The 22,883-nt window shown below is 54.5% G+C and overlaps 2 protein-coding genes across 2 annotated transcripts in view; one reads left to right on the top strand and one right to left on the bottom strand.

Moving 5' to 3' along the window:
• The window catches only part of gon4la (gon-4 like a), a 36,808-nt gene extending 26,599 nt beyond the window's left edge, over window positions 1-10,209 (bottom strand). The window contains exons 1-7 of the mRNA XM_072448373.1: window positions 9,957-10,209; window positions 9,758-9,827; window positions 7,869-8,013; window positions 7,640-7,806; window positions 6,132-6,206; window positions 6,014-6,064; window positions 1,209-1,262 (exon numbers count right to left, since the gene is read on the bottom strand). Of these exons, the coding sequence (XP_072304474.1) occupies window positions 1,209-1,262; window positions 6,014-6,064; window positions 6,132-6,206; window positions 7,640-7,806; window positions 7,869-8,001 (480 nt within the window). The 5' untranslated portion in view covers window positions 8,002-8,013; window positions 9,758-9,827; window positions 9,957-10,209. The remainder of the gene's footprint in view (window positions 1-1,208; window positions 1,263-6,013; window positions 6,065-6,131; window positions 6,207-7,639; window positions 7,807-7,868; window positions 8,014-9,757; window positions 9,828-9,956) is intronic.
• Window positions 10,210-12,377: 2,168 nt separating this feature from the next.
• The window catches only part of ints3 (integrator complex subunit 3), a 39,357-nt gene continuing 28,851 nt past the window's right edge, over window positions 12,378-22,883 (top strand). Inside the window, exons 1-6 of the mRNA XM_072448390.1 lie at window positions 12,378-12,680; window positions 14,447-14,530; window positions 14,790-14,873; window positions 14,953-15,066; window positions 20,246-20,330; window positions 22,598-22,664. Coding sequence (XP_072304491.1) covers window positions 12,597-12,680; window positions 14,447-14,530; window positions 14,790-14,873; window positions 14,953-15,066; window positions 20,246-20,330; window positions 22,598-22,664 — 518 coding nt within the window. The 5' untranslated portion in view covers window positions 12,378-12,596. The remainder of the gene's footprint in view (window positions 12,681-14,446; window positions 14,531-14,789; window positions 14,874-14,952; window positions 15,067-20,245; window positions 20,331-22,597; window positions 22,665-22,883) is intronic.

Here is a 22,883-nt window from a genome sequence, read left to right as displayed (position 1 = left end):
GAGAAGGAGTTAGTCAAGAACACAAACTGAGGAGGCTAGGACACAAGGAGACAAGGAGTTAGTCAAGAACATAAACTGAAGAGGCTAGGACACAAGGAGACAAGGAGTTAGCCAAGAACACAAACTGAGGAGGCTAGGACACAAGGAGAGAACGAGTTAGTCAAGAACACAAACTGAGGAGGCTAGGACACAAGGAGAGAAGGAGTTAGCCAAGAACACAAACTGAGGAGGCTAGGACACAAGGAGAGAAGGAGTTAGAGCCAAGAACACAAACTGAGGAGGCTAGGACACAAGGAGAGAAGGAGTTAGTCAAGAACACAAACTGAGGAGGCTAGGACACAAGGAGAGAAGGAGTTAGTCAAGAACACAAACTGAGGAGGCTAGGACACAAGGAGAGAAGGAGTTAGAGCCAAGAACACAAACTGAGGAGGCTAGGACACAAGGAGAGAAGGAGTTAGAGCCAAGAACACAAACTGAGGAGGCTAGGACACAAGGAGAGAAGGAGTTAGTCAAGAACACAAACTGAGGAGGCTAGGACACAAGGAGAGAAGGAGTTAGCCAAGAACACAAACTGAGGAGGCTAGGACACAAGGAGAGAAGGAGTTAGAGCCAAGAACACAAACTGAGGAGGCTAGGACACAAGGAGAGAAGGAGTTAGTCAAGAACACAAACTGAGGAGGCTAGGACACAAGGAGAGAAGGAGTTAGAGCCAAGAACACAAACTGAGGAGGCTAGGACACAAGGAGAGAAGGAGTTAGTCAAGAACACAAACTGAGGAGGCTAGGACACAAGGAGAGAAGGAGTTAGCCAAGAACACAAACTGAGGAGGCTAGGACACAAGGAGAGAAGGAGTTAGTCAAGAACACAAACTGAGGAGGCTAGGACACAAGGAGAGAAGGAGTTAGCCAAGAACACAAACTGAGGAGGCTAGGACACAAGGAGAGAAGGAGTTAGAGCCAAGAACACAAACTGAGGAGGCTAGGACACAAGGAGAGAAGGAGTTAGAGCCAAGAACACAAACTGAGGAGGCTAGGACACAAGGAGAGAAGGAGTTAGAGCCAAGAACACAAACTGAGGAGGCTAGGACACAAGGAGAGAAGGAGTTAGTCAAGAACACAAACTGAGGAGGCTAGGACACAAGGAGAGAAGGAGTTAGCCAAGAACACAAACTGAGGAGGCTAGGACACAAGGAGACAGCGAGGTCGTACCTTGTTGACGTCGTTGGATTTCTTTATTGGAGAGAGATTCCAGGCTGGGATCACCTGACACAGAACAGCCAATAGATCAACGTGGGCGTGACCTCAGAATATTAATGTGCTACAAAAGTCCTGGAAGAACATTCAAGCGCGCTCAGGCCGCGCTCAGGCCGCGCTCAGGCCGCGCTCAGGCCGCTCTGAGGCCGCGCTCAGGCCGCTCTGAGGCCGCTCTCAGGCCGCGCTCAGGCCGCGCTCAGGCCGCTCTGAGGCCGCGCTCAGGCCGCGCTGAGGCCGCTCTGAGGCCGCGCTCAGGCCGCTCTGAGGCCGCTCTGAGGCCGCGCTCAGGCCGCGCTCAGGCCGCTCTGAGGCCGCGCTCAGGCCGCGCTCAGGCCGCGCTCAGGCCGCTCTGAGGCCGCTCTGAGGCCGCGCTCAGGCCGCTCTGAGGCCGCTCTCAGGCCGCGCTCAGGCCGCGCTCAGGCCGCGCTCAGGCCGCGCTCAGGCCGCTCAGGGAAATAACATGTGAAAATGGCAGCGACCACAAGAGCTAAGCTGAAACACATAAAGTAGAACGTTCTGAACGAGTGTGAGCGATGTTTACGGTGCAGAGGGCGTCGTCTTAGCGGAAAGAAGAATGAACTTGTAAAAAAGTACGTCCGGCTTTCAGCGTCTTCATCTAGACTCTTCTCTCCTCGGTTCAAGTCTGATTTTCGAGCATAAGGACATGGCATTTGTGAGTTTTACTGAATCAAACTGAGGTTAATTCTAGAACATGGTTCAGTGATCCTCGCTAGCTAACCCGCGCTTCACTTTTCACTCACTGCTTCACAGATTTGCATCATGCATCGTGTTCTGCATTCTGATTGGCTAAACAGTCTCTCCGCGTCTTCTCCACCTGTGTCAATAACGTTATGGATTCATATGAACACGGACGTAAAACCACTTGAAGTTTGAGAGGCCGGTGAGAGCTGCGCGCGAGAGCTGCGCGCGAGAGCTTCAATGTTTGATGGAGTATTTCATTGTATAATAACTGTAAAAAAATAAAGGTTTCTACTTCGCGGATTTCGCCTATCGCGGGTTCGTTTTGGAACGTGACCCCGTAATCTCCGGAGAGCGCGGTGGAGGCGACGTTCTGCCCGTGAAGGTGACAAACCCGGGGAGGCAGGTTGTCGCTCACCGCTGCTAAACGCCTGTCATTTCATGTTCATCAGTGAGAATGACTGTGACTCGTTCTACAGTTTGTGTTGAACACGTTCTACAGCTGCAGAGTTTGTGTTGAACTCGTTCTACAGCTGCAGAGTTTGTGTTGAACTCGTTCTACAGCTGCAGAGTTTGTGTTGAACTCGTTCTACAGCTGCAGAGTTTGTGTTGAACACGTTCTACAGCTGCAGAGTTTGTGTTGAACACGTTCTACAGCTGCAGAGTTTGTGTTGAACACGTTCTACAGCTGCAGAGTTTGTGTTGAACTCGTTCTACAGCTGCAGAGTTTGTGTTGAACTCGTTCTACAGCTGCAGAGTTTGTGTTGAACACGTTCTACAGCTGCAGAGTTTGTGTTGAACTCGTTCTACAGCTGCAGAGTTTGTGTTGAACACGTTCTACAGCTGCAGAGTTTGTGTTGAACTCGTTCTACAGCTGCAGAGTTTGTGTTGAACACGTTCTACAGCTGCAGAGTTTGTGTTGAACGTCTTTGTGATTCTGGGTCGTAATAATCAGTTTTGACCGTCGCTTTAAGTGTTTTCAATGGGAATTGAGCCTTGCAGTTTTCATTGTCTGACTTTAGGGGACGCGCTGTTGCCGCGGTGACGTCACGTGGCTATTTTTAGCTCGGCCGCGGAGCGCTATTGTGAACAGATTACAAACAACCTGATTGGTCGGTTTGTGGCCCAGAGAGAATGAGATGTTCTCCATGTTCTCCTCTCCCGGCTCAGACCCGGACCTGGACCCGGCTCAGACCCGGACCTGGACCCGGCTCAGACCCGGACCTGGACCCGGCTCAGGACCTGGACCCGGCTCAGGACCTGGACCTGGACCCGGCTCAGACCCGGACCTGGACCCGGCTCAGACCCGGACCTGGACCCGGCTCAGACCCGGACCTGGACCCGGCTCAGGACCTGGACCCGGCTCAGGACCTGGACCTGGACCCGGCTCAGACCCGGACCTGGACCCGGCTCAGGACCTGGACCTGGACCCGGCTCAGGACCTGGACCTGGACCCGGCTCAGGACCTGGACCTGGACCCGGCTCAGGACCTGGACCCGGCTCAGACCCGGACCCGGCTCAGGACCTGGACCTGGCTCAGGACCTGGACCCGGCTCAGGACCTGGACCTGGACCCGGCTCAGGACCTGGACCTGGACCCGGCTCAGGACCTGGACCCGGCTCAGACCCGGACCCGGACCCGGCTCAGACCCGGACCTGGACCCGGCTCAGGACCTGGACCCGGCTCAGGACCTGGACCCGGCTCAGGACCTGGACCTGGACCCGGCTCAGGACCTGGACCTGGACCCGGCTCAGGACCTGGACCTGGACCCGGCTCAGGACCCGGACCCGGCTCAGACCCGGACCTGGACCCGGCTCAGACCCGGACCTGGACCCGGCTCAGGACCTGGACCCGGCTCAGGACCTGGACCTGGACCCGGCTCAGACCCGGACCTGGACCCGGCTCAGACCCGGACCTGGACCCGGCTCAGGACCTGGACCTGGACCCGGCTCAGGACCTGGACCTGGACCCGGCTCAGGACCTGGACCTGGACCCGGCTCAGGACCTGGACCTGGACCCGGCTCAGGACCTGGACCCGGCTCAGGACCTGGACCTGGACCCGGCTCAGGACCTGGACCCGGCTCAGACCCGGACCCGGCTCAGGACCTGGACCTGGACCCGGCTCAGGACCTGGACCCGGCTCAGGACCTGGACCCGGCTCAGGACCTGGACCTGGACCCGGCTCAGGACCTGGACCTGGACCCGGCTCAGGACCTGGACCCGGCTCAGACCCGGACCCGGACCCGGCTCAGACCCGGACCCGGACCCGGCTCAGGACCTGGACCTGGACCCGGCTCAGGACCTGGACCCGGCTCAGGACCTGGACCTGGACCCGGCTCAGGACCTGGACCTGGACCCGGCTCAGGACCTGGACCTGGACCCGGCTCAGGACCTGGACCTGGACCCGGCTCAGGACCTGGACCTGGACCCGGCTCAGGACCTGGACCTGGACCCGGCTCAGGACCTGGACCTGGACCCGGCTCAGGACCTGGACCTGGACCCGGCTCAGGACCTGGACCCGGCTCAGACCCGGACCCGGCTCAGGACCTGGACCTGGACCCGGCTCAGGACCTGGACCCGGCTCAGGACCTGGACCCGGCTCAGGACCTGGACCTGGACCCGGCTCAGGACCTGGACCTGGACCCGGCTCAGGACCTGGACCCGGCTCAGGACCTGGACCTGGACCCGGCTCAGGACCTGGACCTGGACCCGGCTCAGGACCTGGACCTGGACCCGGCTCAGGACCTGGACCTGGACCCGGCTCAGGACCTGGACCCGGCTCAGACCCGGACCCGGCTCAGGACCTGGACCTGGACCCGGCTCAGGACCTGGACCCGGCTTAGGACCTGGACCCGGCTCAGGACCTGGACCTGGACCCGGCTCAGGACCTGGACCTGGACCCGGCTCAGGACCTGGACCTGGACCCGGCTCAGGACCTGGACCCGGCTCAGACCCGGACCCGGACCCGGCTCAGACCCGGACCCGGACCCGGCTCAGGACCTGGACCTGGACCCGGCTCAGGACCTGGACCCGGCTCAGACCCGGACCTGGACCCGGCTCAGACCCGGACCTGGACCCGGCTCAGGACCTGGACCCGGCTCAGACCCGGACCTGGACCCGGCTCAGACCCGGACCTGGACCCGGCTCAGACCCGGACCTGGACCCGGCTCAGGACCTGGACCCGGCTCAGACCCGGACCTGGACCCGGCTCAGACCCGGACCTGGACCCGGCTCAGGACCTGGACCCGGCTCAGACCCGGACCTGGACCCGGCTCAGACCCGGACCTGGACCCGGCTCAGACCCGGACCTGGACCCGGCTCAGGACCTGGACCCGGCTCAGACCCGGACCTGGACCCGGCTCAGACCCGGACCTGGACCCGGCTCAGACCCGGACCTGGACCCGGCTCAGGACCTGGACCCGGCTCAGACCCGGACCTGGACCCGGCTCAGACCCGGACCTGGACCCGGCTCAGGACCTGGACCCGGCTCAGACCCGGACCTGGACCCGGCTCAGACCCGGACCTGGACCCGGCTCAGACCCGGACCTGGACCCGGCTCAGGACCTGGACCCGGCTCAGACCCGGACCTGGACCCGGCTCAGACCCGGACCTGGACCCGGCTCAGACCCGGACCTGGACCCGGCTCAGACCCGGTTTGATTATTTTACCGCAAAATATACGAGTTGAAGTTACTACATCAAAATTTTAATAAGGATAAATGACCTTTGGACGTCCACGTTCCTGTTTCACTACTGACCTTTAGGGGGAGCAGCGGAGTCATTCTAAAGTGATCAACTAAAGCTCTGAACGGGCGCTCAGCAGTGCGTCACTGCAAACTCAACATCCACCTCTACTGGAGATTTAAATATGCTGCAGTATTTGTGCAGTATCAGCCTTTAAACTAGAGCTCCTTTAGTTTGGAACCTTTTCTCTTTCTCAGCTGTTTCCCACAGCACTAACAGGCTTATTGGCACCATCTAGTGGCGACTAAGAGAATGACACGTGTTATAGTCATGGAGATGTTTCTGAGGCTTGGAGAGGATTCTAGAGGATGTTCTCACCACGCCGCGCTCAACCACTTCCTTCAGCTTCGACCGCGTCATCTTCACTTCCTGAAACACAGTCACATGATCAGCGCCGCAACCTGATTGGACCTCACCTAATGATGACATCACTCACAAAGGGAGGCGGGGCTTCAGTGTCATTTATGGCCGCCTTCATCATCGCCACAACGTGTTCATTTGTGATCACCTCCTGCAGAAAAAGACCCGCTTTAGTCCAGGATTAGTCCAGGATTAGTCCAGCTTTAGTCCAGCTTTAGTCCAGCTTTAGTCCAGGATTAGTCCAGGATTAGTCCAGCTTTAGTCCAGCTTTAGTCCAGGATTAGTCCAGCTTTAGTCCAGCTTTAGTCCAGGATTAGTCCAGCTTTAGTCCAGGATTAGTCCAGGATTAGTCCTGCTTTAGACCTTTTTAGTCCCGCTTTAGTCCTGCTTTAGCCCCGCATTAGACCCGCTTTAGTCCCGCTTTAGTCCCGCTTTAGTCCCGCTTTAGTCCTGCTTTAGCCCCGCATTAGACCCGCATTAGACCCGCATTAGACCCGCTTTAGTCCTGCTTTAGACCCGCTTTAGTCCCGCTTTAGTCCCGCTTTAGTCCCGCTTTAGTCCTGCTTTAGTCCCGCTTTAGTCCCGCTTTAGACCCGCTTTAGTCCCGCTTTAGACCCGCTTTAGTCCCGCTTTAGTCCCGCTTTAGTCCAGGATTAGTCCAGGATTAGTCCTGCTTTAGACCTTTTTAGTCCCGCTTTAGTCCTGCTTTAGCCCCGCTTTAGACCCGCTTTAGTCCCGCTTTAGTCCCGCTTTAGTCCAGGATTAGTCCAGGTTTAGTCCTGCTTTAGTCCTGCTTTAGACCCGCTTTAGACCCGCTTTAGTCCCGCTTTAGACCCGCTTTAGTCCCGCTTTAGTCCCGCTTTAGTCCCGCTTTAGTCCAGGATTAGTCCAGGATTAGTCCTGCTTTAGACCTTTTTAGTCCCGCTTTAGTCCTGCTTTAGCCCCGCTTTAGACCCGCTTTAGTCCCGCTTTAGACCCGCTTTAGTCCCGCTTTAGTCCCGCTTTAGTCCAGGATTAGTCCAGGATTAGTCCTGCTTTAGACCTTTTTAGTCCCGCTTTAGTCCTGCTTTAGCCCCGCATTAGACCCGCATTAGACCCGCTTTAGTCCCGCATTAGACCCGCATTAGACCCGCTTTAGTCCCGCTTTAGTCCCGCTTTAGACCCGCTTTAGTCCCGCTTTAGTCCCGCTTTAGTCCCGCTTTAGTCCCGCTTTAGACCCGCTTTAGACCCGCTTTAGTCCCGCTTTAGTCCCGCTTTAGTCCCGCTTTAGTCCCGCTTTAGACCCGCTTTAGACCCGCTTTAGTCCCGCTTTAGTCCCGCTTTAGTCCTGCTTTAGCCCCGCTTTAGACCCGCTTTAGTCCCGCTTTAGTCCCGCTTTAGTCCCGCTTTAGACCCGCTTTAGACCCGCTTTAGTCCCGCTTTAGCCCCGCTTTAGACCCGCTTTAGTCCTGCTTTAGTCCTGCTTTAGTCCTGCTTTAGACCTGCTTGAGTCCCGCTTTAGTCTTGTCCAGGTCTTGTCCAGGTCTTGTCCAGGTCTTGTCCAGGTCTTGTCCAGGTCTTGTCCAGGTCTTGTCCAGGTCTTACGTGCAGGATGGTTTTGACGTTGGCCGTCGTCAGGTTGTGTTGTTTGGATTTGGTCTCCAGTGATTGGTTGAGCTGCCTGTCAATTTCAGGCTCGCTCTCTGAAGCCCCGCCTCCTTCCTCTTCAGTGGGTTTCCTCCTCTTCCTCCTCGTCTTCACCCGCGTCCCGTCTGAAAAGGACAGACTGGGTCAAACTGGGTTCAGGAGGATCGTAACCGCTGTTTGGACTGACCCATGGTGATTACGAGACTGGAGTCAGTGGCGTCCTCTTCGACCAATAGAAACTCATCCTCATCATCCGTAGTCCTGTCCCCTGACGGGGGAGCATTGTGGGAAAGTTTTAGGCGTTTTCGTGGGGCGTTCATGACCTCTGACCTCTGCAGAGAAAAGGAGGAAGGGCTAGTGCTCAGGACCCTCCCCGGGCTCAGGATCCTCCCCGGGCTCAGGACCCTCCCCGGGCTCAGGACCCTCTCCCGGGCTCAGGACCTTCTCCCGGGCTCAGGACCTTCTCCCGGGCTCAGGACCTTCTCCCGGGCTCAGGATCCTCCCCGGGCTCAGGACCCTCCCCGGGCTCAGGACCCTCTCCCGGGCTCAGGACCCTCCCCGGGCTCAGGACCCTCTCCCCGGGCTCAGGACCTTCTCAGGACCCTTTCCCCGGGCCCAGGACCCTCTCCCCGGGCTCAGGACCCACTCCCGGGCTCAGGACCCTCTCCCCGGGCTCAGGACCTTCTCAGGACCCTTTCCCCGGGCCCAGGACCCTCTCCCCGGGCTCAGGACCCTCTCCCGGGCTCAGGACCCTCTCCCCGGGCTCAGGACCCTCTCCCGGGCTCAGGACCCTCTCCCGGGGTTCAGGAGCCACTCCCGGGCTCAGGACCCACTCCCGGGCCCCGGGCTCAGGACCCTCTCCCGGGCTCAGGACCCTCTCCCGGGCTCAGGACCCTCTCCCGGGGTTCAGGACCCACTCCCGGGCTCAGGACCCACTCCCGGGCCCCGGGCTCAGGACCCTCTCCCGGGCTCAGGACCCACTCCCGGGCTCAGGACCCTCTCCCGGGCTCAGGACCCTCTCCCGGGCTCAGGACCCACTCCCGGGCTCAGGACCCTCTCCCGGGCTCAGGACCCTCTCCCGGGCTCAGGACCCACTCCCGGGCTCAGGACCCTCTCCCGGGCTCAGGACCCTCCCCGGGCTCAGGACCCTCTCCCGGGCTCAGGACCTTCTCCCGGGCTCAGGACCTTCTCCCGGGCTCAGGACCTTCTCCCGGGCTCAGGATCCTCCCCGGGCTCAGGACCCTCCCCGGGCTCAGGACCCTCTCCCGGGCTCAGGACCCTCCCCGGGCTCAGGACCCTCTCCCCGGGCTCAGGACCTTCTCAGGACCCTTTCCCCGGGCCCAGGACCCTCTCCCCGGGCTCAGGACCCACTCCCGGGCTCAGGACCCTCTCCCCGGGCTCAGGACCTTCTCAGGACCCTTTCCCCGGGCCCAGGACCCTCTCCCCGGGCTCAGGACCCTCTCCCGGGCTCAGGACCCTCTCCCGGGCTCAGGACCCTCTCCCCGGGCTCAGGACCCTCTCCCGGGCTCAGGACCCTCTCCCGGGGTTCAGGAGCCACTCCCGGGCTCAGGACCCACTCCCGGGCCCCGGGCTCAGGACCCTCTCCCGGGCTCAGGACCCTCTCCCGGGCTCAGGACCCTCTCCCGGGGTTCAGGACCCACTCCCGGGCTCAGGACCCACTCCCGGGCCCCGGGCTCAGGACCCTCTCCCGGGCTCAGGACCCTCTCCCGGGCTCAGGACCCTCTCCCGGGCTCAGGACCCACTCCCGGGCTCAGGACCCTCTCCCGGGCTCAGGACCCTCTCCCGGGCTCAGGACCCACTCCCGGGCTCAGGACCCTCTCCCGGGCTCAGGACCCTCTCCCGGGCTCAGGACCCACTCCCGGGCTCAGGACCCTCTCCCGGGCTCAGGACCCTCTCCCGGGCTCAGGACCCACTCCCGGGCTCAGGACCCTCTCCCGGGCTCAGGACCCACTCCCGGGCTCAGGACCCACTCCCGGGCTCAGGACCCACTCCCGGGCTCAGGACCCTCTCCCGGGCTCAGGACCCTTTAAACTGAGTTAGACAGATTGAACTCACAGATCTCAGGTTCTTCTCTGAAGGTCCAGATGAAACCTTTGAATAAAAACATCACTGCAAAGTCTCATCCCTGAAAGAACAGACACACAACGTCACACAACATCGGACACTAGAACACACACACTATCACAACATTTACAGGACAGTCAACAGTAACTCATTATACGATTATCTAGTTTGTTACTGGACAAACACTCACGCTAATGTTTGGACTTTTATCCACAGGAATATTACACACTGAGGCTTTAAAGTTTCTAGCGCGTGTGCTTTTCTGCTCCAGTGTTTACATTCATTAGCATTAGCCTCGTTAGCTCCTTCGCGGCTAATGGCTAACCGCTTCTAACCGCCGTACTGAATGAAAGTCGCCCCGCAGACAGAGCGCAGAGCCGGGCCGTGTCCCGCGTCCTCCGGTGTGTCCCGTGTCCTCCGGTGTGTCCCGGGACGGCTGAACTCAGACCCGCAGCTCAGAGTCCCGCTCCCCCGCCGCCTTCTTCTTCTTCTTGTGGTTTTCAGGTGTGTTTAGGCGCGCTTAGCGCCACCTGCTGTCCTGGAGTAAATCTGCTTTAACGGTTCTGTCTCACTCAAAAATGTTAATAGCATCTTAAACTCCCCTTCTCTAATTTTCAACATATTATTTAAACTAAATATGTCCTCTCTGCTCCTTACAAACTCCCGCTTAAATTCTCCCTCTTCACATTGTATCTCCGAGTGCAAAAGAACATCTTCGCTGGCTCTGCTCCACACTCATTGTCCTGTTTTCCCAGTAAGAATAAAGTTTTATTCAATCAATATACAACACATAAAACATGAGGGACGACCCGAGGGATGACTGACCTCTTCCCGCACTGAGATATTAAAAGGGAAGAGGAAGTCACAACCCTCAAATTTATACTAGTGCGTCAAGGGGAACACATGAAGACGAAGCAGGGGCTGGAGGACAATAAAACAAATACCAGGTATGTTGCACACAATATTAAACAAAAATAATAAAGATTTTGAGTGATTATACAATAATACATGAACTGGTTACATTTAACTTCCTGTGAGGTGCAGTAAACCCTTAATATAAAATCTAATCATATTTTCTCCCACTTTCTGTTCCAGAATTCTTCTTTGTTGTTGAAATGTAGGACAGTGAATAATGACGTGTTCACGCTCTCCTGGACCCTTCTGGACTCTCCTGGACCCTCCTGGACCCTCCTGGACCCTCCTGGACTCTCCTGGACTCTCCTGGACCCTCCTGGACTCCCCTCCTGGACTCTCCTGGACTCTCCTGGACTCTCCTGGACCCTCCTGGACTCTCCTGGACCCTCCTGGACTCTCCTGGACTCTCCTGGACCCTCCTGGACCCTCCTGGACTCTCCTGGACCCTCCTGGACTCTCCTGGACTCTCCTGGACCCTCCTGGACTCTCCTGAACCCTCCTGGACTCTCATGGACTCTCCTGGACTCTCCTGGACCCTCCTGGACTCTCCTGAACCCTCCTGGACTCTCCTGAACCCTCCTGGACTCTCCAGGACTCTCCTGGACCCTTCTGGACTCCCCTCCTGGACCCTCCTGGACTCTCCTGGACCCTCCTGGACTCTCCTGGACTCTCCTGAACCCTCCTGGACTCTCCTGAACCCTCCTGGACCCTCCTGAACCCTCCTGGACTCTCCTGGACCCTCCTGGACTCTCCTGAACCCTCCTGGACTCTCCTGGACTCTCCTGAACCCTCCTGGACTCTCCTGGACCCTCCTGGACTCTCCTGAACCCTCCTGGACTCTCCTGGACTCTCCTGAACCCTCCTGGACTCTCCTGGACCCTCCTGGACTCTCCTGAACCCTCCTGGACCCTCCTGGACCCTCCTGGTCTCTCCTGAACCCTCCTGGACTCTCCTGAACCCTCCTGGACCCTCCTGGACTCTCCTGGACCCTCCTGGACTCTCCTGGACTCTCCTGGACTCTCCTGGACCCTCCTGAACCCTCCTGGACTCTCCTGGACTCTCCTGGACCCTCCTGGACTCTCCTGGACCCTCCTGGACTCTCCTGGACCCTCCTGGACCCTCCTGGACCCTCCTGGACTCTCCTGGACTCTCCTGGACTCTCCTGAACCCTCGTGGACTCTCCTGGACCCTCCTGAACCCTCCTGGACCCTCCTGGACTCTCCTGGACCCTCCTGGACCCTCCTGGACTCTCCTGGACTCTCCTGGACTCTCCTGGACCCTCCTGGACTCTCCTGGACCCTCCTGGACCCTCCTGGACTCTCCTGGACTCTCCTGGACCCTCCTGGACTCTCCTGGACTCTCCTGGACCCTCCTGAACCCTCCTGGACCCTCCTGGACTCTCCTGAACCCTCCTGGACTCTCCTGAACCCTCCTGGACTCTCCTGGACCCTCCTGGACCCTCCTGGACTCTCCTGGACTCTCCTGGACCCTCCTGGACTCTCCTGAACCCTCCTGGACCCTCCTGGACTCTCCTGGACCCTCCTGGACTCTCCTGGACCCTCCTGGACTCTCCTGGACTCTCCTGGACTCTCCTGTTTCAGATGTTAGATGAACTTTATCCCGCCACATTTAATTCTAACAATGTGTTTGAACTTGGAGCTGGACTCTCTTTTCTGGCCCCGGAGCTGTGCGTGTCCCGGCCGGACGGTGGCGGTGCTTCCCGGGGCCGGTTCTCCATTTCCCGCAGAATAATAATAGCGGAGTGTGCGGAGCTCCGACAGCGCCGAGGCATAAACAAACCCCCGAGAACGAGCTCCAGAAGCGGGTAAACTGGGCCAGAGCCGGGACCAAACCGGAGAGAACCCGCGGCCCTGGAGCAGAGCCCCGGGAGCAGCGCCCGAGCCCAGCCGCGCACATGGAGCCTTCCCCGGCTAAAGCCAAGCCCCAGGGCCGGCTGCTGGTGTCCACTCCGCTGGACTCCAAGGACGAGCTGGAGGAGGTAAAGCTGTGTTTGCCGCGGCTCTGGACCCGGCCCGGAGCTGCTCTGAGGCGGACACTATCGGGAAAGTGTCCGGTCCAACTTTAGCAAACTTTACGCCTTTAAAAGTCACAAAACTGTAGAAATGAGCTAGTGGCTAACCGCTAACGTTAGCTCCCTGTGACCCGCGTTTAGAGGCTCTGCCCGGGCAAATGTCCCGGTTCCACCTCCAACCCGGGTCCGGGTTGGAGGTGGAACCGGTCCAGGCTGATCTTGGACTATGGTTCGGTTCAGAACAGGCCCGGTTCGGCTATATATATATATATATATATATATATATATATATATATATATATATATATATATATATATATATATATATATATATATATATATATATATATATATATATATATATATATATATATATATATATATATATATATATATATATATATATATATATATATATATATATATATATATATATATATATATATATATATATATATATATATATATATATATATATATATATATATATATATATATATATATATATATATATATATATATATATATATATATATATATATATATATATATATATATTTGCTTTACTATAGCAAGATCCACCGGCTCATTCATACATTTCATCACAATATAATGTGTCAAAAATACTCAAGTCCTTGTTATACTCAAGTTGTTGAGTACATTTTGTTGTAATTTTCCTTTTTTTAGAACTTTTAAGCCTGTACTTGTAATAAATGTGAATATGTAATATCTGCACTAAGAATTGCAATTTAAGTTTTATTAATCAGAGTGTGTTCAAGTTCACATTTTAAACAAAAGAATTGACAAACTAATATAGATTTAAACAGTTTTTTGAAATTTAATGGGAAAATTAAATTGAACAAAACAACCACTAGAGTGAATCAAAAATGAAACTCAAGCAAAACTCAAATAAACAAATACAAAATCAGTCACGGCATAAATGTTAAGGGCTCAATTAAAGGTCGAAAGCAAAGTGTCTTTTAGAGCTTTACACCACTTTGAGGTGAACCCATCGCTCCCCCTTTGAGATGGACCCACCTCCTCCGTCACCTCCTCCGTCACCTCCTCCATCACTGTGTGATACGCTGGAGCCACAGCCAGAGACAAACAGAGACTACAGTGCCCTCTGCTGAGAAGGTGATCAGCTGCAGACTTTAACCTCTGCAGGAGGCCACTCCCCTCGGACAGGAGGCCACTCCCCTCGGACAGGAGGCCACTCCCCTTGGGCAGGAGGCCGCTCCCCTCAGGCAGGAGGCCGCTCCCCTCAGGCAGGAGGCCACTCCCCTCAGGCAGGAGGCCACTCCCCTCAGGCAGGAGGCTATGGTCCTTTCTGCTCTACATATGTAAACTCAACTGTAAATTTGTGTACATATTAAAGGCGGTATGGACGATTTTTCGGCGATTTGGGAACGCAGGCGGAAGATGCGCACTCGGGAACTATATTATGATAGATCCATGCGCTTAGACACGTGGAAACGTGGGCACGACCCGCACGCAGCTGCAGGTGAGCGATAGGTGCGTTTTATGATTGACACGTGGCAGGACAAATGATTTATCCACGACACGAGGAAATATGATCAAAAATTTGCTGAAAAAAATTGTCCATTCCACCTTTAAGCCTATTTTCTATTTTTATTTTATTCTTATTTTTTTTTATCTTATTCTTATTTTTATGCCATAGCAGATTGAAATTGTTTCTCCTTTTGACTTCTTCATTGTTTTCTGTTTGTCAGAGGTTGGAGCGCTGTGTGAGCATCGTTCAGTCTCTGATCAACGGACTTTCAGAACGAGAAGCCAACGACGCTCTCACCGCCAACGTAAGACACGCCCTCTTTCACCTGTCATTTTAATGACACTCCTTCTTTCACTTTCACCTGTCATTTTAATGACACGCCTTCTTTCACCTGTCATTTTAATGCTTATTTTCATTTTTACGTGTCAAGGTAAAAAAAAAAAACTATTTTGTCTAGAAATGTTTACTTCTTGTTTACCCATTGTTGTTGATGATCTGTGTTTGTTTACGTGTTTTACCTGTTGTTGTTGTTGTTTACGTGCTGTTGTTGTTTACCTGTGCAGGTGTGTAAGGGGCAGCAGCAGCACGAGGAGGTGTGTCTGGGTTTGTTCACTCTGATCCTCATAGAACCTGCTCAGGCCCAAAGGGTGAGTCCTACTGATACTGATACCGATACCGATACCGATACTACTGATACTCACACTCACTGCTGTTGTGTCTTCTCAGAGCTACAGAGACCTGACGCTGGTGAACAGAGATGGCATGAACATCGTTTTAGTCAAAATAAACCACATTCTGATGGAGAAGTTCCTCAAACTGCAGGACCAGCCTCGAACACAGGTCAGTCACATCTCTAGAACTTTAGACCAGGACCAGCCTCGAACACGGGTCAGTCACATCTCTAGAACTTCAGACCAGGACCAGCCTCGAACACAGGTCAGTCACATCTCTAGAACTTCAGACCAGGACCAGCCTCGAACACAGGTCAGTCACATCTCTAGAACTTTAGACCAGGACCAGCCTCGAACACAGGTCAGTCACATCTCTAGAACTTCAGACCAGGACCAGCCTCGAACACAGGTCAGTCACATCTCTAGAACTTCAGACCAGGACCAGCCTCGAACACAGGTCAGTCACATCTCTAGAACTTCAGACCAGGACCAGCCTCGAACACAGGTCAGTCACATCTCTAGAACTTTAGACCAGGACCAGCCTCGAACACAGGTCAGTCACATCTCTAGAACTTCAGACCAGGACCAGCCTCGAACACAGGTCAGTCACATTTCTAGAACTTCAGACCAGGACCAGCCTCGAACACAGGTCAGTCACATCTCTAGAACTTCAGACCAGGACCAGCCTCGAACACAGGTCAGTCACATCTCTAGAACTTCAGACCAGGACCAGCCTCGAACACAGGTCAGTCACATCTCTAGAACTTCAGACCAGGACCAACCTCGAACACAGGTCAGTCACATCTCTAGAACTTCAGACCAGGACCAACCTCGAACACAGGTCAGTCACATCTCTAGAACTTCAGACCAGGACCAACCTCGAACACAGGTCAGTCACATCTCTAGAACTTTAGACCAGGACCAGCCTCGAACACAGGTCAGTCACATCTCTAGAACTTCAGACCAGGACCAGCCTCGAACACAGGTCAGTCACATCTCTAGAACTTTAGACCAGGACCAGCCTCGAACACAGGTCAGTCACATTTCTAGAACTTCAGACCAGGACCAGCCTCGAACACAGGTCAGTCACATCTCTAGAACTTCAGACCAGGACCAGCCTCGAACACAGGTCAGTCACATCTCTAGAACTTTAGACCAGGACCAGCCTCGAACACAGGTCAGTCACATCTCTAGAACTTCAGACCAGGACCAACCTCGAACACAGGTCAGTCACATCTCTAGAACTTCAGACCAGGACCAACCTCGAACACAGGTCAGTCACATCTCTAGAACTTTAGACCAGGACCAGCCTCGAACACAGGTCAGTCACATCTCTAGAACTTCAGACCAGGACCAGCCTCGAACACAGGTCAGTCACATCTCTAGAACTTTAGACGAGGACCAGCCTCGAACACAGGTCAGTCACATCTCTAGAACTTCAGACCAGGACCAGCCTCGAACACAGGTCAGTCACATCTCTAGAACTTCAGACCAGGACCAGCCTCGAACACAGGTCAGTCACATCTCTAGAACTTTAGACCAGGACCAGCCTCGAACACAGGTCAGTCACATCTCTAGAACTTCAGACCAGGACCAGCCTCGAACACAGGTCAGTCACATCTCTAGAACTTCAGACCAGGACCAGCCTCGAACACAGGTCAGTCACATCTCTAGAACTTCAGACCAGGACCAGCCTCGAACACAGGTCAGTCACATCTCTAGAACTTTAGACCAGGACCAGCCTCGAACACAGGTCAGTCACATCTCTAGAACTTCAGACCAGGACCAGCCTCGAACACAGGTCAGTCACATTTCTAGAACTTCAGACCAGGACCAGCCTCGAACACAGGTCAGTCACATCTCTAGAACTTCAGACCAGGACCAGCCTCGAACACAGGTCAGTCACATCTCTAGAACTTTAGACCAGGACCAGCCTCGAACACAGGTCAGTCACATCTCTAGAACTTCAGACCAGGACCAACCTCGAACACAGGTCAGTCACATCTCTAGAACTTCAGACCAGGACCAACCTCGAACACAGGTCAGTCACATCTCTAGAACTTCAGACCAGGACCAGCCTCGAACACAGGTCAGTCACATCTCTAGAACTTTAGACCAGGACCAGCCTCGAACACAGGTCAGTCACATCTCTAGAACTTCAGACCAGGACCAGCCTCGAACACAGGTCAGTCACATCTCTAGAACTTTAGACCAGGACCAGCCTCGAACACAGGTCAGTCACATCTCTAGAACTTCAGACCAGGACCAGCCTCGAACACAGGTCAGTCACATTTCTAGAACTTCAGACCAGGACCAGCCTCGAACACAGGTCAGTCACATCTCTAGAACTTCAGACCAGGACCAGCCTCGAACACAGGTCAGTCACATCTCTAGAACTTCAGACCAGGACCAGCCTCGAACACAGGTCAGTCACATCTCTAGAACTTCAGACCAGGACCAGCCTCGAACACAGGTCAGTCACATTTCTAGAACTTCAGACCAGGACCAACCTCGAACACAGGTCAGTCACATCTCTAGAACTTCAGACCAGGACCAACCTCGAACACAGGTCAGTCACATCTCTAGAACTTCAGACCAGGACCAGCCTCGAACACAGGTCAGTCACATCTCTAGAACTTTAGACCAGGACCAGCCTCGAACACAGGTCAGTCACATCTCTAGAACTTCAGACCAGGACCAGCCTCGAACACAGGTCAGTCACATCTCTAGAACTTTAGACCAGGACCAACCTCGAACACAGGTCAGTCACATCTCTAGAACTTCAGACCAGGACCAACCTCGAACACAGGTCAGTCACATCTCTGGAACTTCAGACCAGGACCAGCCTCGAACACAGGTCAGTCACATCTCTAGAACTTCAGACCAGGACCAACCTCGAACACAGGTCAGTCACATCTCTAGAACTTCAGACCAGGACCAGCCTCGAACACAGGTCAGTCACATCTCTAGAACTTTAGACCAGGACCAGCCTCGAACACAGGTCAGTCACATCTCTAGAACTTCAGACCAGGACCAGCCTCGAACACAGGTCAGTCACATCTCTAGAACTTCAGACCAGGACCAGCCTCGAACACAGGTCAGTCACATCTCTAGAACTTCAGACCAGGACCAGCCTCGAACACAGGTCAGTCACATTTCTAGAACTTCAGACCAGGACCAACCTCGAACACAGGTCAGTCACATCTCTAGAACTTCAGACCAGGACCAACCTCGAACACAGGTCAGTCACATCTCTAGAACTTCAGACCAGGACCAGCCTCGAACACAGGTCAGTCACATCTCTAGAACTTCAGACCAGGACCAGCCTCGAACACAGGTCAGTCACATCTCTAGAACTTCAGACCAGGACCAGCCTCGAACACAGGTCAGTCACATCTCTAGAACTTCAGACCAGGACCAGCCTCGAACACAGGTCAGTCACATCTCTAGAACTTCAGACCAGGACCAGCCTCGAACACAGGTCAGTCACATCTCTAGAACTTCAGACCAGGACCAGCCTCGAACACAGGTCAGTCACATCTCTAGAACTTCAGACCAGGACCAGCCTCGAACACAGGTCAGTCACATCTCTAGAACTTCAGACCAGGACCAGCCTCGAACACAGGTCAGTCACATTTCTAGAACTTCAGACCAGGACCAACCTCGAACACAGGTCAGTCACATCTCTAGAACTTCAGACCAGGACCAACCTCGAACACAGGTCAGTCACATCTCTAGAACTTCAGACCAGGACCAGCCTCGAACACAGGTCAGTCACATCTCTAGAACTTCAGACCAGGACCAGCCTCGAACACAGGTCAGTCACATCTCTAGAACTTCAGACCAGGACCAGCCTCGAACACAGGTCAGTCACATCTCTAGAACTTCAGACCAGGACCAGCCTCGAACACAGGTCAGTCACATCTCTAGAACTTCAGACCAGGACCAGCCTCGAACACAGGTCAGTCACATCTCTAGAACTTCAGACCAGGACCAGCCTCGAACACAGGTCAGTCATAGTTCTGTTTCAGATTCAATTCAGTTCCATTTATTTTTGTAACGCCCAAAATCAAAACAACAGTTTCCTCTGAGGTCGATAGTGAAAAACAGATTAAATAATGTCCATAGGGACGAGGGACGATGTCCCAGAGACCTCTGTCCTTAGCTCCTCCTTCTGCAGGAAAAACTATAAAACTTCTTTGTGAAAAAGTATAAACCTGGAGGAGTTCCACATGAAGGAGAGACAGTGGAGCTGGAGCCACACAGGAGGAGAACCAGTTCTTCCAGGCAGATGGAGAACCGGTTCTTCCAGGCAGATGGAGAACCGGTTCTTCCAGGCAGATGGAGAACCGGTTCTTCCAGGCAGATGGAGAACCGGTTCTTCCAGGCAGATGGAGAACCGGTTCTTCCAGGCAGATGGAGAACCGGTTCTTCCAGGCAGATGGAGAACCGGTTCTTCCAGGCAGATGGAGAACCGTTCATCTGGAGAGGATCATCTGGATCCACAGGTCATGTGTCTGTTCCACTCCCGACAGGAAGTGAGAGAAGAAGAAGAAAAGACAATGAACAGACACAAGTGAAATTAAATCTGAAATATTGTTTGATAGAATAAGTGTTAATCGGAGGACAGAGCTCATACTTCCCCCAGAGTTGCTGCTAGGGCAGCGGAGCTGAAACTGTAGCTTTATATTTCTGTTATAACTGGTCTGACCATAAGTCATTTAAAGAGGAACGTTTTAACCCTGGACTTAAATGAAGAGACTGTGTCGCCTCTTTAACATGGACAGGACTCTACCTCCTACTGTGCTTTTAGAGACTCTTGGCACCACCAGAAGTCCAGCATTTTGAGAGTGAAGAGCTCTGATTGGATGAGATGGTTCTATAGCATCTTTGAGGTGGGAGGGGCCATGTCATTTATGGCTTTGTAAATCAGGAGGAGGAGTTTAAATGTGATTCTAAACTGGACAGGAGCCAGTGAAGAGACTCCAGCACCGGCCTCATGTGCTTCTTCTTTTAGTTCCTGTTGTAATCTTGCTGCTGCATTTTGAACCAGTTAGAGCTTTTTATGGATCTTTTAGGACCTGCTGTGAGCAGGAGTTACGGGAGAATCTAGATTTGAAATAGGTCTGTAGTTTACCAATAGGTCAGGATCGCGGTTAGGCTTTTTCAAAATGACTGCATGTTTGAAGCACTGTGGAGTTCTCTCTGCTCGATCCACAGCTGTGAACCTTTCTAAAGTCACAGGTGGATTTATATGTGACAGTAGATTTGCAGCTTGTTCAGGGCGTTTAGTGCCCGTGGTTTCATCTCATTTCTCTCTGTGTTGATGAGGTGTTTGATGCTTTCAGACGGTGTGGCTGGTGCGAGAGCTGGTGAAGACCGGAGTGAACGGAGCAGATGGAGTCCTGATGACGCTGCTCAAGCAGATCGCAGGTCAGAGCACTCTCCTGAGCACTCTCCTGAGCACTCTCCTGAGCACTCTCCACAGCACTCTCCTGAGCACTCTCCTGAGCACTCTCCTGAGCACTCTCCACAGCACTCTCCTGAGCACTCTCCTGAGCACTCTCCTGAGCACTCTCCACAGCACTCTCCTGAGCACTCTCCTGAGCACTCTCCACAGCACTCTCCTGAGCACTCTCCTGAGCACTCTCCTGAGCACTCTCCTGAGCACTCTCCACAGCACTCTCCTGAGCACTCTCCACAGCACTCTCCTGAGCACTCTCCTGAGCACTCTCCTGAGCACTCTCCTGAGCACTCTCCTGAGCACTCTCCACAGCACTCTCCTGAGCACTCTCCACAGCACTCTCCTGAGCACTCTCCTGAGCACTCTCCTGAGCACTCTCCACAGCACTCTCCAGAGCACTCTCCAGAGCACTCTCCTGAGCACTCTCCACAGCACTCTCCTGAGCACTCTCCTGAGCACTCTCCTGAGCACTCTCCACAGCACTCTCCTGAGCACTCTCCTGAGCACTCTCCACAGCACTCTCCTCAGCACTCTCCTGAGCACTCTCCTGAGCACTCTCCTGAGCACTCTCCTGAGCACTCTCCTGAGCACTCTCCACAGCACTCTCCTGAGCACTCTCCACAGCACTCTCCTGAGCACTCTCCACAGCACTCTCCTGAGCACTCTCCTGAGCACTCTCCTGAGCACTCTCCTGAGCACTCTCCTGAGCACTCTCCACAGCACTCTCCTGAGCACTCTCCTGAGCACTCTCCACAGCACTCTCCTGAGCACTCTCCTGAGCACTCTCCTGAGCACTCTCCACAGCACTCTCCTGAGCACTCTCCTGAGCACTCTCCACAGCACTCTCCTGAGCACTCTCCTGAGCACTCTCCTGAGCACTCTCCTGAGCACTCTCCTGAGCACTCTCCACAGCACTCTCCTGAGCACTCTCCACAGCACTCTCCTGAGCACTCTCCACAGCACTCTCCTGAGCACTCTCCTGAGCACTCTCCTGAGCACTCTCCTGAGCACTCTCCACAGCACTCTCCTGAGCACTCTCCTGAGCACTCTCCACAGCACTCTCCTGAGCACTCTCCTGAGCACTCTCCTGAGCACTCTCCTGAGCACTCTCCTGAGCACTCTCCTGAGCACTCTCCACAGCACTCTCCTGAGCACTCTCCAGAGCACTCTCCTGAGCACTCTCCACAGCACTCTCCACAGCACTCTCCTGAGCACTCTCCACAGCACTCTCCTGAGCACTCTCCTGAGCACTCTCCACAGTACTCTCCTGAGCACTCTCCTGAGCACTCTCCACTGCACTCTCCTGAGCACTCTCCTGAGCACTCTCCTGAGCACTCTCCACAGCACTCCACAGCACTCCACAGCACTCTCCTGAGCACTCTCCTGAGCACTCTCCTGAGCACTCTCCACAGCACTCTCCAGAGCACTCTCCTGAGCACTCTCCTGAGCACTCTCCTGAGCACTCTCCTGAGCACTCTCCTGAGCACTCTCCACAGCACTCTCCTGAGCACTCTCCTGAGCACTCTCCTGAGCACTCTCCACAGCACTCTCCTGAGCACTCTCCTGAGCACTCTCCTGAGCACTCTCCACTGCACTCTCCTGAGCACTCTCCTGAGCACTCTCCTGAGCACTCTCCTGAGCACTCTCCTGAGCACTCTCCTGAGCACTCTCCACAGCACTCCACAGCACTCCACAGCACTCCACAGCACTCTCCTGAGCACTCTCCTGAGCAGTCTGTCTCTAGGACACTCTCTAGGACACTCTATAGGACACTGTCCATTCTGTAGAACATGGACTGAACAAACGAGCCATAATGAGCAGAAATGTTCTCAGAGGGTGAGTTGGACCTGGTGCATGTTTCGGGGGATGAAACCAGAGAAAACCCATCAGACACAGGGAGAACCTGTAGTTCTCCTTCTCTCTGGTGTGGGGGGTTCTGGTTCCTCCTGTGATGGTCATTCTCTCTGGTGTGGGGGGTTCTGGTTCCTCCTGTGATGGTTCTTCTCTCTGGTGTGGGGGGTTCTGGTTCCTCCTGTGATGGTCCTTCTCTCTGGTGTGGGGGGTTCTGGTTCCTCCTGTGATGGTCCTTCTCTCTGGTGTGGGGGGTTCTGGTTCCTCCTGTGATGGTTCTTCTCTCTGGTGTGGGGGGTTCTGGTTCCTCCTGTGATGGTCCTTCTCTCTGGTGTGGGGGGTTCTGGTTCCTCCTGTGATGGTTCTTCTCTCGTGTTTGTTTCAGGAGGCGACATCTCCAGTAAGAACCTGTGGCTGGCCGAGAGCACCCTGGACATCCTCCTGGACCAGAAGTATGAGCATTCTCTCATTCCATCCTCACGAGAGTCACAGACACACGAGAGTCACTGACACACGAGAGTCACAGACACACGAGAGTCACTGACACACGAGAGTCACAGACACACGAGAGTCACTGACACACGAGAGTCACAGACACACGAGAGTCACAGACACACGAGAGTCACAGACACACGAGAGTCACTGACACACGAGAGTCACAGACACACGAG

This window comes from Eucyclogobius newberryi, unplaced genomic scaffold (genome assembly GCF_026437365.1).
Source record: "Eucyclogobius newberryi isolate DKJ021-1_F unplaced genomic scaffold, fEucNew1.0.hap1 SCAF_16, whole genome shotgun sequence".
NCBI classification, from domain to species: domain Eukaryota; kingdom Metazoa; phylum Chordata; class Actinopteri; order Gobiiformes; family Gobiidae; genus Eucyclogobius; species Eucyclogobius newberryi.
This window is presented reverse-complemented; position numbering and strand designations above follow the sequence as displayed.